Source organism: Mobula hypostoma, chromosome 9, assembly GCF_963921235.1.
Source record: "Mobula hypostoma chromosome 9, sMobHyp1.1, whole genome shotgun sequence".
NCBI classification, from domain to species: Eukaryota; Metazoa; Chordata; class Chondrichthyes; order Myliobatiformes; family Myliobatidae; genus Mobula; species Mobula hypostoma.
The window spans coordinates 151,314,522-151,333,793 of NC_086105.1; the positions used below are offsets into that span (position 1 = coordinate 151,314,522).

Sequence of the window (19,272 nt, forward strand, 5' to 3'; positions counted from 1 at the left end):
CCATCTTTTGTCTTTCTCTTGCCTCTCGCCCTCTTCACTTATCACCATCCGCTTTCACTTCTCCTTGTTTGATTAATGTTTAACAAAACTAACCTCAGAATCCCACACTACCTAGTCACAGATTACAGTCTGTATCTTAACGCAAGATCATGCTGTCCTTCACCTTGGCTCTGGGGAGGAGGCAAGATCATTTCTTAGTAAAAGACTGTGGCTTTGGAACCCCACTGTGTGTTAAGGATGAGCTGACGACTATAACAGTGAGGTACCAGCAAGTATTTCCCCCATTTCAGAGGTGGTTATGGCCAAAGACCCAGGCACTATGTGAGCTTGGCTTCATTTGTCACATGTACATCAAATCATACAACGAAATGCATCATTTTAATTAACACCTCAAGTGAGTATTAGGTAGGTTAAACTTTGCAGACAGTTGTTCAAAAGTTGCAAAACAATTGTCTATGAAAAGATCTATGAAAACACCTCATGCCCTTTCTGTACCAATCATGAAATGTTAAATCTTGCATAGAAGGTCGGAAAAGATGATTATGAAAGATAGGACTAGAGAGGGAGAAACCATAAAGATCATAATGTTTTCTGAACTGAGCCTATACTCTCAGAGTATGTCTAATGAGAGGATTAACAATTAATTTAGGCAAATGACAAGAAAGTACGGATCCAAGAAGTGCGGAAATTGAGAAATCCTTATGGGAGTTCAACTCCATTGCCACCCATTTTGGGCAGTTAGACTGATTATGAAAGAAAGACCAAAAAGGAAGGCAACGAACATTGGCTGCCCAGTAATAAAAACAAAGATTGGGCAAGGCCATACCACCTTCCCTTTTAGGTCTTTGAAGGTGAACTTTATTAAGTCTGGGACGTTTGCCCTTCCATAAATAATAGAATCTAACGAATCAAAAAAAGCTTTAGAAAAAAAAATTGGTAAAGATTGGAATAAATATAAAAATTTAGGAAGGATATACATTTTAACAACATTGATTTGACCTACCAGAGACATGGACAGAGGTGACTAGTGTGCCAAACTCTGTTTTGTATGATTTAAAAGATTAGTAAAATTTTGTTGAAAAAGATGCTTAAAGTTCCTTGATACAATAATATTGAGGTAAGTGAATTGATTATATACTACTTTAAAAGGGAGGTTATGAAATTCTAATATTTGTGCTTCTCTGTTAATTGGGAAGAGTTCGCTCTTGTGTAGATTAAGTTTGTATCAGGAAAGCTGGCTAAATTTATTAAGTAGTGAAAACATTAGGGGTAAGGAGGTGTCAGATTTAATATAAAAAGTAAAAGATCATTGGCATAAAGAGAAACTTTGTGCTCAACACCCCACCTCCAAATCCCCATCAATTCAACGCAGCTACGAAATGCAATTGCCAATGGCTCTATGGTCAGATCAAAAAGTAAGGGACTTAAAGGGCACCCTTGCTGGGTGCCACGTTTAAGGTTAAAGGGTTGGGATTGCTGAGAGTTGGTCAAAACAGAGGCAGTGGGACATGAATATAGCAATTTAATCCATGTAATAAAACTTTGTCCAAAGTCAAATTTTTCTAAAACCGCAAAAAGATAATTCCACTCCACACGATCAAACACTTTTTCCGCATCAACAGAGATGACACATTTAGGAGTCCCAATTGAAGGTGAATATAAAATATTAAATAGATGCTGTATATTAAAAAAGGGGAGGCGATTTTTAATAAAACCAGTTTGATCTTCAGAAATAATTGAGGGTACAATGTTCTCCAATCTACAAGTCAAAACTTTAGCCAAAATTTAACATCAACATTTAACAAAGAAATTGGCCTATACGAGGAACACTCTGTCGGGTCTTTGCCTTTTTTTGCTAAAAGAATGATACTTGCCTCATTAAACGATGCTGGCAATTGACCATATTTAAACAAATTGGATAAAACTAAGGTTAATTGAGGCAAAAGCAGTGAGGAAAATAACTTAGAGAATTCTGCAGAGAACCCATCAGGTCAGCAGATTTACCAGACTGCAATGCAGAAATGGCTGAAGATATTTCCTCTAATGATAATGGCTCATTGAGTTTTGCTTTGAGATCAGGAGAAAGCGAAGGAATATTTAAACTATTTAAGAAATGCTTGACAGAAATGCTATCATTTAAAGATTCGGAGGAATAGAGTGGGGAATAATAATTCTTGAATGTATTGTTGATTTCAGAATGATTCAAGATGTTTCCATTTCCCATTCGAATTTTAGTAATTTGTTGTTTAGCTTTAGAGCGTCTTAGTTGATTGAGTAAAAATTTACCGGATTTATCACTATGAATATAAAACCAGCTCTTACTTTCGAGAAGTTGGCGTTCAATTGGATGAATGGAAATAAGGTCATACTTAGAAACCATAGAAAAACTACAGCACAGAAACAGGCTTTTTGGCCCTTCTTGGCTGTGCCGAACCATTTTCTGCCTAGTCCCACTGACCTGCACACGGACCATATCCCTCCATACACCTCCCATCCATGTATCTGTCCAATTTATTCTTAAATGTTAAAAAAGAACCCACACTTACCACCGCGTCTGGCAGCTCATTCCACACTCCCACCACTCTCTGTGTGAAGAAGCCCCCCCAATGTTCCCTTCAAACTTTTCCCCCTTCACCTTTAACCCATGTCCTCTGTTTTTTTTCTCCCCTTGCCTAAGTGGAAAAAGCCTGCTTGCATTCACTCTATCTATACCCATCATAATTTTATATACCTCTATCAAATCTCCCCTCATTCTTCTACGCTCCAGGGAATAAAGTCCTAACCTATTCAACCTTTCTCTGTAACTGAGTTTCTCAAGTCCCGGCAACATCCTTGTAAACCTTCTCTGCACTCTTTCAAGCTTATTAATATCTTTCATGTAATTTGGTGACCAAAACTGAACACAATACTCCAGATTCGGCCTCACCAATGCCTTATACAACCTCATTATAACATTCCAGCCCTTAATTTGAAGATCCACTCGCTTCTTGTACAGTTCCGAATCTTCGGTCTGAGCATAGTTGGTCGGTTGCTTTAATTTGATTGACCAAATCTAATTGCTCTGTATAGGTTTTTCTTTTCAAGTTCACAGTATATGAAATTATTTAACCCCTTAGATATGCTTTCATGGCATCCCAGACAACCTGAGTTGAGGTTTCAGATGATATGTTAATATCTAAAAAAAGTTATTTGGTCCTTCATAAATTTTACAAAATCATTATTCGACAACAGGGTCGGATTGAAACGCCAGTGTTTATTCATTCGAGGGAGACCAGAAAGAAATATGGACAGGGTAACTGGGGCATGATCTGAAATCAATATACTCTGATAATCACAAGAGCGAACAGATGGAATCAGATTATCAATTAAAAAGTAATCAATTCTCGTAAAAGTATGATGGATATGTGAAAAAAAGAGTAATTTCTCTCACTTGGATGAAGAAAACACCAAACATCAGAGATACCATAATTAGAAAGGAAAGACTGAATTGATAAAGCAGATTTACTTGGAAGTCTAGGAACAGAGGACGATCGATCCATAACTGGATCTAACCAACAGTTAAAATCACCGCCTAATATAAGAGGATATAAGCTCAGGTCAGGCAATAAAGAGAAAAAATGATCAAAAAACTCGACATCATCCGAATTGGGAGCATACAGTTTAGCCAAGACTACCATAGATTTTTGCAATTTCCCAGAGACAATAATGAAACAACCATTTGTATCAGATACTTTGTTGTGAAGCTCAAAAGGAACATTTTGATTTATAAGAATAGAGACACCCCCCCCCCCGGCTTTAGCCTGAAAAATAGAATGGAAGTGCTACCCCACCCACCTTGACATGAGACGGGAATTATCAGAACTACGAATGCGTGTTTCTTGCAAAAAAGCAATTGCAGCTTAGAGCTGCTTAAGATGTGAAAACACCTTCCTTCTTTTAACAGGATGGTTCAATCCCTTAACATTCCAGTTTATAAAATTCAATGGACTAACCATTGTTATTTAAAAAAAAACCATGGAGAGTAGTAGGCATGAGCAAAATCAAACAAACAAACAACCGCTCTGGGGCAAAAAAATAAAACAGGAGAATTATGACAGAAATACGTCCTGAATAACAAAGAATAACTAAAGATTCTATAAATGTTGTTGGCAATAGAGATCCCTACCCCCCTCAAATCCCACAACAAGAAAGCTACCTAAAATCAGCAGCAAGCTCTTAAAAAAAACCCCCAAAACCCAACTTCCAGGTCCTTAACATCAACATAAGCTCCATTTGTTAACAATTCAAAAACCAGAAAACTTGCGCACTACAAATTAGAATTATATTTAGAGAAAAGAAAAACAATTCCACCAAAAATCATTAAGCTTAACTCAAAATAATAGTCCAAACGATATGAACTAAGAAACACATAAACAAACTTTACCCAGTAATCTACCCATGAAAAACTATGAAAAAAATTTACTGACTTGAAAAATATCAGGAAAAAAACAAAGAGAAAAAAAAGTACTTGTCCACCATTTTAAATAATCAAACCAAATCTGAGGAAATGGAAGTACCAGGGAGACTTTAATAATAGAGTCATCTTCTGTACAGACACTCCTGTGCTTAGCTTAACTTTCTGGACATACAATCAATTTAAGTGTATAAGCTATCTCATGTGTATACATTTATTGTGTCTTTTATTATTATTGTATTCTTTATCTTATTGTGTTTTTTTTTGTGCTGCATCAGATCCAGAGTAACAATTATTTTGTTCTTTACACTTGTGTACTGGAAATGACATTAAAGAATCTTGAATCTTGAATCTGTTGCATTTATACTTAAAATCTGAGCCAGAGAACACAAGGCCTGGAGGTGGCTTGTCCTAGGATTAGAAGCCTGTCTCTGTGTGTCAGGAGTTGGGTGGGTAGGAGAGTGGGAAAGGGGTTTGTTTTGTTGTGATCCTCTCATATCCCCTTTGCCAATCACCTGTCCAGCTCTTGGCTGCATCCCTCCCCCTCCTGTCTTCTCCTATCATTTTGGATCTCCCCCTCCCCCTCCCACTTTCATATCTCTTACTAACTCTTCCTTCAGTTAGTCCTGACGAAGGGTCTCGGCCTGAAACGTCGACTGTACCTCTTCCTAGAGATGCTGCCTGGCCTGCTGCATTCACCAGCAACTTTGATGTGTGTTGCTTGTTTTGTTGCTGTTGTCTTGTTTTGTTCCAATGTTGTTGCTGCTTATGTTCTGCTGAACATGGTGGGAATATATGGGCTGCCCTCAGCACATCCTCAGATTGTGTAGGTTGTGTAGGGGCATAGTTTTAAGGTGCTTAGAAGTAGGTACAGAGGGGATGTCTGGGGTAAATTTTCACACAGAGAGTGGTGAGTGCATGGAATACACCCCCAGTGACAGTGGTGGAGGCGGATACAATAGAGTCTTTTAAGAGACTCTTAGATAGGTACATGGAGCTTAGAAAAATAAAGAGCTATGCGCTGGGGGAATTCTAGGCAGTTTCTAGAGTAGGTTACATGGTCGGTACAACATTGTGGGCCAAAGGGCCTGTAATGTGCTGTAGATTTCAATGTTTTATGTTAAGGTAAACAATGCATTTTACTATATGTGATAAATATATGTGATCACGGCGCTCGCCTCTCCACCATTGGTGATACCTCAAAAAGGCATGAAAGGACCCCATCCCTCTTCTCATTACCTCTATTGGAGAGGCAGTACAGGAGCCTGAAGACACACAATCAACGCTTTAGCGAAAGCTTCCTGTCCTCTGCCATCACATCTCTGACTGGACAATGAACCCATGAACACGACTTTCCTATCTTGTCTTTCCTTTTGCACCACTTATTTAATTTTATCTCCATCTCTTTCTCATTGTCATTTGGAGTATATTTTATGTACTGCTGCCACAAAACAACAAATTTGATGACATACAGTATATCAGTGATTCTGATTCAATAAAAATGTGAACCTGAATCTTGCGGTGTTTAAATCAGTATCGGCACATAATCTAACAGGCAGACTGGTGTGTGAGTACCTTGTAGAGGAAAGCACACCTCTCCTGCTGAGCACTGTGAAGACTCTTCCAGCGGAATCGCAGTTTTCCGTGTAAACATTGCAGGTAGCGCACGTCCATCCCCATGGCATGCATGCCTTCTTGACTGTCCGGTGTCCCTGGGGGCTTTACAGCACCAGTCTGCTTGCACTGAAAGCAAGAGTCATCATCGCGGATGTTGTTATATTGAATTCCATTGGCCAAAGCTCCCACCCAACTTTCCAAATGATCTCTATCCCTCAGTTCCCTTTCACAACCTCTTTTGCTATCAAATACTTCACCAAGTTTTGTGTCGTCCACAAACTTACTAATCAGTCCACCTACATTCTCTTTGGAAGAAAAAGGTAGGGACGAAATGGCACAGGACTATGTCTTAACTTGATTAGTCGGGGTGTCAAAATTAAGGGGAGAAGGCAGGAGAATGGGGGTGAGAAGGATAATAAGTCAGCCATGATGGAATGGTGGAGTGACTTGATGGGCTGAATGGCCTAAATTCTGCTCCCATGTCTTATGGTTTTATAGATGGGCCAAAGTGTTTGTTTCTGTGCTGAAGTGCTGTATGACTCAGGGGTCCACAGACCCCTCGGTTAATGGTAAGACTCCACACCATAATAAAGGTTGGGAACCCCAGCTCACAATCATCCATTTGGCACCTTTGGCTAAAGATGGTTTCAACTCCCTCAGCTCTGTCTTTGGAATATGGTGGGCTCTACTATTGTTAAGTTTGGGTTGTACTTGGTGTTAATTGATTCAGGATTGCAGTGATTTGATCCTGGATCAATGAATTTGTAGCAGGTTGTTTGTTGAGGCTGAGGTCAGTGAACCCAGTCTGGTAACCACAGGACTTAAGCAGGAGTAACCTCCAACCTGATTGCTCTCACCCAACCCTTCTCTCTCTGGTTCCCCTCTTACCCCTTCTGCTCACCTGCCCATCTCCTCCTTCTGGTTCCCCTCCTCCTCCCCTTTTCCCATGGTCCACTCTCCTCGCTTACCAGATTCTTTCTTCTCCAGCCCTTTACCTCTTCCATCTATCACCTCCCAGCTTCTCACTTCATTCTTCCTCCCCTACCTACCTACCTTCCTCCTCACCTAGCTTCACTTATCACCTTCCAGCTTGTACTCCCTCCCCTCCCATCACCTTATTCTGGCTTCTTCCCCTTCCTTTCCAGTCCTGATGAAGGATGTCAACCCAAAACATCAACTGTTTATTCATATCCAAAGATGCCTGCATTTTGTATACTGTTGCTGGTAATTACATTCTCTGGGATTCTGCCAGCTTAGACAGGGATGGTGCTAGCTAGCTGTTCTTGGTGAAGAATAGTGAAGTATACTTTTGGTACAACTTACACCTGGTATTGCACAGGATCAGAAAAAGTTGTAGAAAGTTGCACACTCAGCTAGCTCCATCATGGGCATTAGCCTCCCCACCAGAGGACACCTTCAAAAGGCGCTGCTTCAAGAAGGCAGCATCCATCATTAAAGACCCCCCATTGTATGTTTGATGGTCTTTGTGGTGTGAGTTTCTTTTGTGGATTTGACTGTGTTTCTTTGCTTTGTGGCTGCCTGCAAGATGAATCTCAAGGTTTGAACTTTGTGTAATTATTTGTATCGAAAATGGTATGGGCTGAAAGGTACTTTTACCATGCAGAGTGACACCTGATCCTCCACATGCACCCTCTGCCGGTCCAGCAGCTCCTCCAGCAGCTGGGTCTTCTGGAGTAGCCAAGAGAAGACCAGGAGAAGATCTCGGCTGCCTCGTGAGCCATCAGCAGGAAGCTGGTAGAAGTCCAAGAACCCATAACCATAGTAAGAAACAGCAGCCTTTACATACGTAATATGGTGAGCTGTGCCAGGTTGGGGAAGAGAGAGACAACATGTCAAATACAGCTTACCGTATGGGTTTCTTCTCTCTTTAATTAACAACACCATTTCAATTAGTCATGCCTCAGGTACATACCTACTGAGGAAGCCCTGAACTCGAGGCTTTTCCTATATTTGTAGATGTCTCTGAAATATTAACAAGTAATAGACGAACAACAGGGGCCTTTAAGACCTTCAAATCTTTCCTGGCATATAATAAAAATCTGGATCGGTCCAATCAATCCCGAGTTGCTCCATAAGTCAGCACGATCACGGCTGATTCATTGCTGCCCTTGACAGCACTTTCGTCCTCGTTCATTTGTTTAAACATCACCTGCTCTTACCTATTACCTGCCATCTTCTCACTTCATCCCCCTCTCCAACTACCTACTCCCTCGCCTGCCAGCTTCTCACTTCATCCCTCCTCCCCAACTACCTTCCCCCTCATCTGTTCTCACCTATCACCTGCCAGCTTGAAGTCCTTCCCTCTCCCCACCTTATTCTGGTTTCTGCCTCCTTCCTTTCCAGTCCTGATGAAAGGTCATGGCCCAAAATATTTACTTAGTAAGTCTATCACCCCTACTGGGGCATAGGCTGCTGACCACAGCTCGCCAGAGTCTATTATCCTGGGTCAGTCTTTCAAGCTGTCCCCAGGTGTTGCCCATTTTCACCTCTCAAAGTCCAACCCTGAGTCCCAGTGGTGAAAAGTGCTAACAGATAACAGGGCTCTGGTGAAGCTGTATAGGCTACTCCCCTGTACAGTGGATATAATGAATTATAGAAACATTGATGAACTCTAGCCATACCATCAACTTTGGACAATGGAGACCGTAGGTCATCAGTGGCCTGTGCTTCACTGGGAGCCAAGGACCCAAGAAGGAGAAGGAGTTGCCCTTTTTCATCCTTCCTCTTCCAGGGAGGTGGTGCTTGCAGCTTCTGGAGCTCTGAATTTTTACGGGATGGGGTTGCTAGCCCTATGCCCAACCCTCTTCCTTTTGCAGCCGGGCTTAGGACCGTCCATTGTGGAGTCCTTGGCCCAAAATGGTGACTGTTTATTCCCATCCACTAATGCTACTTTACATGCGGAGTTCTTCCAGCATTCTGTGCGTTTTCCAATTACTGCTTTCAAAGACTCCATCTCCAAACCTCTCCAGGGCAGAGATTTATGACTTTCTGAGAGATGTTTCTCCCTATCTCCATAGTTTATTCCTTTCCATAGATGCTGCCTCACCTGCTGAGTTCATCCAACATTTTGTATTGATTTAAAATTTTCCCCTTTCCTGAAAGTATATCCTTTAGTTCAGGGGTTCCCAACACTGTCAGCAAGAGCTCAAGAAATTGCAGCTACAATCTGCGCAAAATCATCAAGGCAGCGAAACAACAATTTAGAGTCACCCACACTGGATGCCCTACAATTCTCCTAACGACAGAATCGATCAACAGGCGGCGCAATAGCCACAGTTCTTACACATACCGTTCCTACACATCTGAAGAGGGATGCTTATGTGAGAATGCTGTTCTTGGACTATAGTTCAGCATTCAATACCATAATTCCCTCCAGGCTCGACAAGAAGGTCAGAGACCTCAGCCTTCACCCTGCCTTGTATAGCTGGATCCTGAACTTCCTGTCAGATTGCCGGCAGGAGGTAAGAATGGGCTCCCTCACCTCTGCCCCTCAACACAGGTGCCCCTCAGGGCTGTGTACTAAGCCCCCTCCTTTACTCTCCGTATACCCATGACTGTGTTGCCACCCACAGCTCCAATCTACTAACTAAATTTGCTGACGACACTACACTGATTGGCCTAATCTCAAATAATAATGAGGCAGTCTACAGAGAGGAAGTCATCATCCTGACACAGTGGTGTCAAGAAAACAACCTCTCTCTCTCTCTTTACGTCGCAAAAACAAAGGAGCTGGTTGTGGATTACAGGAGGAATGGAGACAGGCTAACCCCTATAGACATCAATGTATCTGGGGTTGAGAGGGTGAACAGCTTTAAGTTCTTCGGCATAAACATCACCGGGGATCTCACGTGGTCTGTACATACTGGCTGTGTGGTGAAAAAGGCACAACAGCGCTTCTTACACCTCAGACTGTTGAAGAAGTTTGGTACGGCCCCCGAAATTCTCAGAACTTTCTATAGGGGCACGATTGAGAGCATCCTGACTGGCTGCATCACTGCCTGGTATGGGAACTGTACTTCCCTCAGTCGCAGGACTCTGCAGAGAGTGGTGTGGACAGCCTAGCGCATCTGTAGATGTGAACTACCCACTATTCAGGACATTTACAAAGACAGGTGTGTAAAAAGAGCCTGAAGGTTCATTGGAGACCCGAGTCACCTCAATCACAAACTATTCCAGCTGCTACCATCTGGGAAATGGTACCTCAGCATAAAAGCCAGGACCAACAGGCTCTGGGACAGCTTCTTCCACCAGGCCATCAGACTGAATAATTCGTGCTGACGCGACTGTATTTCTATGTTATATTGACTATCCTATTGTACATACTATTTATTATAAATTACTACAATTGCACACTGCACATTTGAACAGAGACATAACGTAAAGGTTTTTACTCCTCGTGTATGAAGGATGTAATAAAGTCAATTCAATTCAGATCTTTCTTAACACACAAACCCCTTTGCCCAGTAATCATTCCCAGTGAATCTCCTCCAGACGGCTTCCAATGTAATACATCTTCCTGAGCACAAGAGATTCTGCAAATACTGGAAATCCAAAGTAACTCACAAAATATGCTGGAGGAACTCAGCAGGTCAGGCAGTATTGATGGAAAGGAATAAACGCTCAGTGTTTCAGGTCAAGACCCTACCTTAACTATGGAAACTAAACTACACGTAATACTCCAATCTTCACCCTGCAAATCTGCAAGAAAACTACCTTTAAAGCACTACTTATTTAATTTAACTATTTAATATAAATACAGTTGACTGTAATTGAGTTTTTTCTCTATATTATTATGCATTTCACTGTACTATTGCTGCAAATTTAACAAATTTCACGACATATGACATATTGAACCTGATTCTGAAACCAGGGGTTCCCAACCTTTTATATGCCATGAAACCCTAACATTAACTGAGGGATCCGTGAACCCCAGCTTGGGAATCCCTGCTTTATACTCTTCACAAAAAAGGTTGATGCTGAAACCCAAGAGGAGGAATTTCTAGAGTGCCTACGAGATGGCTTTTTAGAGCAGCTCATGGTTGAGCCCACTAGGGAATCAGATATTCTGGATTGGGTGTTGTGCAATGAAAGAGGATTGATTAGAGAGCTTAAGGTAAAAGAACCCTTCGGGGAAAGTGATCATAATATAACCAAATTCACCCTGAAATTTCAGGAGAAGCTAAAGTCAGATGTATCAGTATTACCGTAGTGCAAAGGGAATTACAGAGGCATGAGAGCGAAGTTGGCCAAAACTGATTGGAAAAGAACACTGGCAGGAATGAAGGCAGAGCAGCAATGGCTGGAATTTTTGGAAGCAATATGGAAGGCTTAGGATATTTACATCCCAAAGAGGAAGAAGTATTCTAACGGAAAGATGACATAATTGTAGCTGATTAGGGAACTCAAAGCCAACATAAAAGCCAGAGAGGGCAGATAATAGAGCAAAATTTAGTGGGAAGTTAGAGGATTAGGAAGTTTTTAAAAACCAACAGAAGGCAACTAAAAAAATCATTAAGGAAAAGATGGAAAACAAAAGTAAGCTAGCCAATGATATTAAAGGGAATACCAAAAGTTTCTTTATAAAGTGTAAAAGAGAGGCGCGACTGGATATCAGACTGCTGGAAAACAATGCTGGAGAGGTAGTAATGGGGGACAACGAAATAGCAGATGAACTGAATAAGTATTTTGCATCAGTCTTCACTGTGGAAGACACCAGGAGTATGGTGGAATTTCCAGGTGTCAGGGGCCCTGAAGTATGTGAAGTTACCATAACTAGAGAAAAGGTTCTTGGGAAACTGTATGGTCTGAAGGTAGATAAATCACCTGGACCAGATGGTATACATCCTAGTGTTCTGAAAGGGATGGCTGAAGCGATTTGGAGGCATTAGTAATAACCTTTCAAGAATCAGTGGATGTTGTGTCCTTGGATTTTCAGAAGGCCTTTGACAAGGTGCCACACAAGGCTACTTAACAAGTTAAAACATGCTTAACATAGTATTACAGAACAGATACTAGCATTTATAGAGCATTACCTGATTGGCAAGAGGCAGAGAGTGGGAATAAAGGAAGCCTTTCCTGGTTGGTTGTTGGTGACTAGTAGTGTTCTACAGGGATCTGTCTTGGGACTGCTCCTTTTTACGTTACATGTCAATGATTTGGATGACAGAATTGTTAACTTCGTGGCCAGGTTTGTGGATGATACAAAGATAGCGTGAGAGGCAGGTAGTTTTGACGAAGTAGAAAGGCTACGGAAGGACTTAGACAGATTAGGAGAATGGGCAAAGAAGTGGCCGATGGAATAATGTTGGGAAGTGTATGGTCATGCACTTCGGCAGACTACTTTCTAAATAGCAAGAAAATACAAAAATCTGAGGTGCAAAGGGACTTGGTAGCGTTCCCTAAAGGTTAAAGGTAGAATTCCCTAAAGGTTAATTTGCAGGTTGAGTCAGTGGTGAGAAAAACAAATGCGATGTTAGCATTCATTTCGAGGATGAGACTATAAAGCAAGGATGTAACTTTGAGGCTTTATAAGGTACTAGAGAAGTCTCACAGAGTATTGTTGAGCAGTTTTGGGCCCATTATCTAAGAAAGGATGTGCTGACATTGGAGAAGGTTCAAGGGACATTCTGGGATTGGAAGGCTTATCATATGAGGAGCATTTGATGGCTCTAGGCCTGCACTCACTGGAATTCAGAAGAATGAGGGGGTTTTCATTGTTGAAAGGCCTCGACAGAGTGGGTATAGAAAGATGTTCCCTATAGTGGGAAGACTAATAGCAGAGGACTCAGCCTCAGAATACAGGCGTGTGCAGTTAGAACGGAGATAAGGAGGAATTTCTTTAGCCAGAGAGTGGTGAATCTGTGGAATTTGGTGGTACATGCGGTTGTGGAGGCTGTCATTGGGTATATTTAAGGTAGTGGTTGATAGATTTTTGATTAGTCGTGGCATGAAGGGATATGGAGAGAAAGTAGAAGACTGGGGCTGAGAGGGAAATGAATCAGCTATGATGACATGACGGAGCAGACTCGTTAAGCCAAATGGCCTAATTCTGCTCCTATATCTCATGGTTATATGGCAACACTTAGGGACTGCCTCCAGCACAATTCTCGTTCTGTGCTGGTCGTTGATGCAAATGATGCAATTTCACTGTATGTTTCGATGTACACGTCACAAATAAAGCTAATTTAGAAAGGAGGGGGAGAAGATGGCGGCACAACACAGCGCGCGTGGCTGTTCTGAATGAATATCGACTATGTGTAACTAGGGGGCCGTGCACAATCCGGATTTGATGGAGACAGCCGTGAGGAGCACGGAGGAACACCTGGAGTAACTTCTGAAATGCCTGCTTCGCAGCCGCTGCTACTGTGCGATCGAGAATCACCGGAGACGAAGGCCCCAAATCCTCGGCTTTGCCTATCGCCTGTTGCCAGGGTCAAAGCGCTCAACAGAGATGGTGCTCGGTGTCGAAGAGGTGGTCGGAGGCTCGGAGTTTTCGGACGGACTCGGAGTCGGACTGTGGTTGGATGCTTCCAGGATGCTGCATCGGCAAGTTGGCGGCGCTGGAGGTTCACCGTCTGTGTGAGATGATGGGACTTTCGAGAGACTTAGAGACTTTTACTGTGCCATGGTCTGTTCTTATTAAATTACAGTATTGCTTTGCATTGTTGTAACTATATGTTATAATTATGTGGTTTTTGTTAGTTTTTAAGTCGGTTTGTCATGTGTTTTCGTGATATCATTCTGGAAAAACATTGTATCATTTAGTAATGCATGGATTACTAAATGACAATAAAAGGGAACTGCACGTCCTCATAATCATAATATTTGATCACTGTTCCCTCTAAGCTGCGCAGGTGTGTGGCCGCACAGGTGGACTTCTCTTTTATATAAATTTTAACTTTCCGTTTGGGCTGACCGGAAGTGCACTGAGAGCGGTAAGCGTAAAGGAGGCGGCTCGCTGTTCTGGCTAACAACAGGTGGTGCAATCCTGGTCATATTACGATCAAGGAACGTGTTTGTAGCCCGGATATTGAACTTTTTGCTGTTGGACTCCGGCCATATTATTTGCCAAGGGAAATCTCACATGCAATTGTGGTTGGTGCGTACATCCCTCCCTCTGCCAACCCGACGTCGGTGTGTAACATCATTTACACCGTTGAGCACAGGAGAGCATTCAGCCAGAGACTCATTCCACCGGGATGCAGCACTGAGCGCCATGGGAAGTCATTCCTGCCTGTGGCCATCAAACTTTGCAGCTCCTCCCTTGGAGGGCCGGACACCCTGGGCTAATGGGCTGGTCCTGGACTTATTTCTGTCTGGCATGGTTTACATATTATTATTTGATTGTTTGTGGTTTTATATTGCTATGTTTGTACTCTGTTCCTGGTTGGTGCAACTGTAACAAAACCTAATTTCCCTCGGGATCAATAAAGTATGTCTATCTATCTTATTAAAGTGCCTTGCAATTTTCAGTCTGTGTAAAAATCTCCTGCTCAGGCCAATAGTTGGTCCACACAACTGTACAAAAAATTAAGGGAACTTTGTCTTTAATCTTTATAATGAATTGATCTGTATGAACAATATGGGAGACAAGCTTTTCACTGAACCTCAGTACATATGACAATAATAAACCAATTTCTATTTCAATTATCTGAGTATGAACAGGTTTACAGGAGAGAGTTTAGATTTCCATTACTCTGTGAAGAAACTGATCAATGTCACTGCTGTAGCCCCCTGCTCCCATTTTAACATTAGTTCCTTTATTTCAGATTCCTTCACCAGGAGAAACTACTTCTGTGCAAGTATCTTATCAAATCTTTCAGCCACCTTTGAATTCCTCAACCTTCAGTACTAAGGAGTAGTTATAAAAACTGGCCTTTGTAATTTCAGACTTCAAGATACCATTCTTTCTCTTGATCCACTCTAATGACTCTAGCCACTCATCAGGTCACCCAACATAACTTTGTTTCTGTCAATGGAACAGATAATGGAATGGGAAACTGCCTTGCTACAATAAAATTACTTTAACATTCATTCTTTTTTCTTTTTTGACTCAGCAGTGACAGGTATTCACAAAATAGGAGGCACCATACAGATGTTAAAGGTTATAGAAAACTATTTTATTAGAGTTATACAAAATGAAATAAAATACTTTATAAAATAGAGGAGGAAACAAAATGATATTTTTTATCGAATCAATGAGTCGATCAATATAATGCCAAAGGAAAACTTGGCTGTCCAACAGCCTTTTAGTCATAGAAAAGTACAGCACAGAAACAGGCCCTTTGGCCCATCTAGTCTATACTGAACCATTTAAACTGCCTACTTCCATCAACATGCACCAGGACCATAGCCTTTATACCTCTACCATTTCCCAGTCCTCTCTCTCTGCCTCTTAGTGCCGCTCACAACCCAGCCTACGGCAAAATTCTAATTCGCACAAAGAATTTGCCCCATTTTATAATTTTCAAAACCTAGCATAATTCCTTCTCCAGTATCTTTCCATTCAGTCATGGTATCACTATGTATCCCCTTATCTCTTGTGACCCTCAGTCTTGGCACAAATCTGAAAGACAGAGACAGCATTTCTGCAGAAAGACATGTTCGACGTTGTTAGCTATTCTCAAGGCTGTGCATCAGTGCTCCTGTACGTTCTCAAAACATTCCAAGCTGACACCATTTTGTCTTACAACTTCCATTTTGTGTTACACACCTAGTAACACACCAAGAAGGAATCAAGTATGACTTTTGTTCAACTTAATTCTGGGCTAACAGTTGCTGTTCCCACTAAGCAGCCTACAGCAGGCATCAGAATCAGATTTAATGTCACTGACATATATCATGAAATTTATTGCTTTGCGGCAGCAGTACCTTACAATTCATATTATTTTTAAGTATAAATTAATAAAAATATATTAAAAAAATTAAATAAGTAGTGCAAAAAGAGACTTAAAAAATTAAAATACTGAGGAAGCGTTCATGGGTTCATTGTCCATTGAGAAATCTGATGGTGGAGGGGAAGAAGCTGTTCCTAAAGCGTTGAGTGTGTCTTCACAATTCTGTACCTCCTCCCTGATGGTAGTAATGAGAAGAGGGACATGTACAGGGTGGTGGGGTGGTCCTTAATGATGGATCTTACCTTTTTGAAGTACATGTGATGTTGAGTCTTTTTTTTTTACATACCGAGTCAAAAATGACCTAATATTTAGGTAGGAAAGTATACAAAGTACAAGACCAGCCGTAAGTTACTGAATGGCACAACACGTTTGAACAGCAGTATGACATACTCTTTCTCCTCCTTCACACCTTCTCATGTTTTAACACCTATTTTATGTGGGTTTCAGAGAATCTGCAAAGTAATTTGTAGCAATACAGTACTACCTCCAATCCCTTTGCCCCACCTCCGCAGTTTTTCGCTCAGGTTCTCTCATAGTTTCTGTGGTCAGAAGTAGGAGGGCAACAGACATTCGGTGAGATGGGTGTCAGGACAGATTTAGCCAGGTGATCAAAGGAAGCTGTGGGGAGAAGTGACAATTTCAAAGGCAATGAGCAGATCCACTTCTCTAGAGATGTGAGTGAAAGATAAAGATTAGCTTTATTTGTCACATGTGGTTAGTTGTCCGTCATTGGAGACCTGTGGAGAAACCGTTCCACTCTCTTGACCTTGGAAGTCCCGGTCCAGTGATACAAGTAGTTGTCACAACTGGGGTCTTCCTTGCTTGCAGTGGATGACCATGACTTCTGTGCCGCGTCATACCCTTTGCTCTCTGTGGAGTGTTGCAGAATTGTCTTCCTGGCCATTGGATCTCACTGTTGATCTCATCCGCCCAGTCCGTCAGGGCTAACTTCACATGCTCAGACAGGCATGCCTATCTCGCCAAGATATATAGCCCGCCAGCTACCCTCACCTGGTTTAGCCTGCCCATTGAAGCGGTGTATCAGGGCGTTGCCACTGTTGCTTGCGAACAGTTACTTGGAGCCACAGATGAGAGCTGAGTATCTGGTGGGAACCAAAGGTAAACGAGCTGTCTCATTTACCTTTGATCCCCACAACAAGCCCCTTTGCCAGAGGCATTATTCCTCCCTCGACACCTCATCTACCTCATTTGTCACATGTACAGTGAAACATACAGTGAAATGCGTTGCTCACATCACTGACCAACACAGTCTGAGGATGTGTTGGGTGCAGCCCAGAATTCTGGTGCTAATGTAGCGTGCCTGCAATTCACTAACCCTAACCTGTACACCTTTAGAATGTGGGAGGAAACTAAAGCACCCAGAAACCCAGAGGAAACCTACACAGTCACACGGAGAACATAAAAACTCCTTACAGTCAATGGCAGGAGTGCAAAGTGTTCACACTCTTACAGATATCTCTGTTTATTTCACATATTACAATAATCTACCCTTCAAAACCCAGCTGTAAAATGCTTTTTGGCAGCCATGAATATGAAAGTTATAACAGAAATTCAAGCCTTTCCTAAACACAGTCACACCTGAGAAGCTGCAGCACACGATTTAGAACTAGAACAGTACAATTGGGCAGGCCATTTGGCCCATGATGTTGCTCCTATCTACACTAAGTTTTCAGAAAAAAAATGTTCATCAACACTGATGAAACAGAAAAACTGGCCATTCTGTCCTTTAATGAAACCAAACCAGGTCTAAGATCTCCTAAATGTCCTGAAAACAAAATATCTGGACACAACTCAAATTATTCATAACCTTTCAGAAATACAGACCCAGTTGGTGGAATTGCTCGTGAGTGATATTTCTGGAGTCCAGGTATCATTTTTGTCAATCCATGCCAATTGCTTCCTGGGCTAGCATATCGCTCCTAAGGTGCAGTGCCCAGAGCTCCCCATGCTTCTCCTGATGTGCGCGAGCCAGGGCACTGAGTAATATAACATAACATCTATTCCCTTGTGCTTCACACCTCCCAATACTTCATTAGACTTTCTGATTAACTTAGCACATGTATGATAGAAAAATGGATGGCTATGTAGGATCATAGTTTGAAAGGTTGGCACAACACTGTGGGCTGAAGGATCTGTACTGTGCTGTACTGTTCTATATTCTTTGCATACACATGATAATGACAGCCTCAATAATGATCTCTGCAGACCGCAATAATTGTACAGGTTTACCCCGCCATCCGAAGGTAGAGCGTTCCTATGAAACGGTTCGTAAGCTGGAATGTCGTAAAGCAAAGAAGCAATTACCATTTATTTATATGGGAAAATTTTGTGAGCGTTCGCAGACCCAAAAATAACCTACCAAATAACACATAAAACCTAAAATAACAGTAACATATAGTAAAAGCAGGAATGATATGATAAATACACAGCCTATATAAAGTAGAAATACTTTTCTACAATCATTGCCTGCACTGTTCTCCGTAGCAAAAACCTCACGCAAATGCTCTCGGCAGAAAATCTCACGCAAGCGCTCTCGGCAGAAACACTCTCCAGTAACCTTTAAGCTATGAAGCTGCCAAACCATACCAAATAACACATAAAATACACAGCCTATAAAATGTAGAAATAATGTATGTACAGTGTAGTATCACTTACGGAAATCAGGAAGACAGCTTAGAGCACTCGGCTCTGACTGGGCCAACATTTACGTGCCGGGCTGCACCTAATTAATTAGCTTGTTTATTTCAGCTTTTCTCTTAAAGATATGTTGGGTGTGTCCCCGCTACCGCTGCATTCTCCGTGACCCGGCTACCGTTGCATTTTTCGCGGCAATGTATCGATCCGCGGCCTGGGGGTTGGGGTGGTGGGACACTGGGGTGTCATCTCATCGTCATCTGTTTCCATCAGGGCAGGCAGGTCATCTTCTTCTATGTCTGCCCGCCTCGATGTTGAAGGTCGAGGTTCGTCGTCTGCTGTGGCTGATGTGGAAGGCTTGCTTGACTGCTTAGCCTCACGCATTTTTCTATCATACAGTCCTTTGTAAGCACTCAAATCAACTTGCAAATATGCCCTAAACTGACGTGCCCTTTCAAAATTAAAGTCGTACTTTATCATTGCAGCAAAAATCTCACGCAGTTGCTTCACGTTCAGTTCCTGGACGACTTCATTTTCGGTCTGTTCACTACTGCATTAGGTTTCGATTGTTATCTTTTCCTCTTCCAATTCCATCAGCTCTTCATCTATCAGTTCTTAGTCATGGGATGC

At 41.9% G+C, this 19,272-nt stretch overlaps 1 protein-coding gene across 3 annotated transcripts in view; it reads right to left on the reverse strand.

The window, feature by feature from the left end:
* Positions 1-19,272, reverse strand: part of tedc1 (tubulin epsilon and delta complex 1) — a 41,694-nt gene that overhangs the window by 13,330 nt on the left and 9,092 nt on the right. For all 3 annotated transcript variants that reach the window (XM_063059497.1, XM_063059495.1, XM_063059496.1), the window contains exons 3-4: positions 7,688-7,890; positions 6,029-6,196 (exon numbers count right to left, since the gene is read on the reverse strand). In XM_063059497.1, the coding sequence (XP_062915567.1) occupies positions 6,029-6,196; positions 7,688-7,890 (371 nt within the window). The remainder of the gene's footprint in view (positions 1-6,028; positions 6,197-7,687; positions 7,891-19,272) is intronic.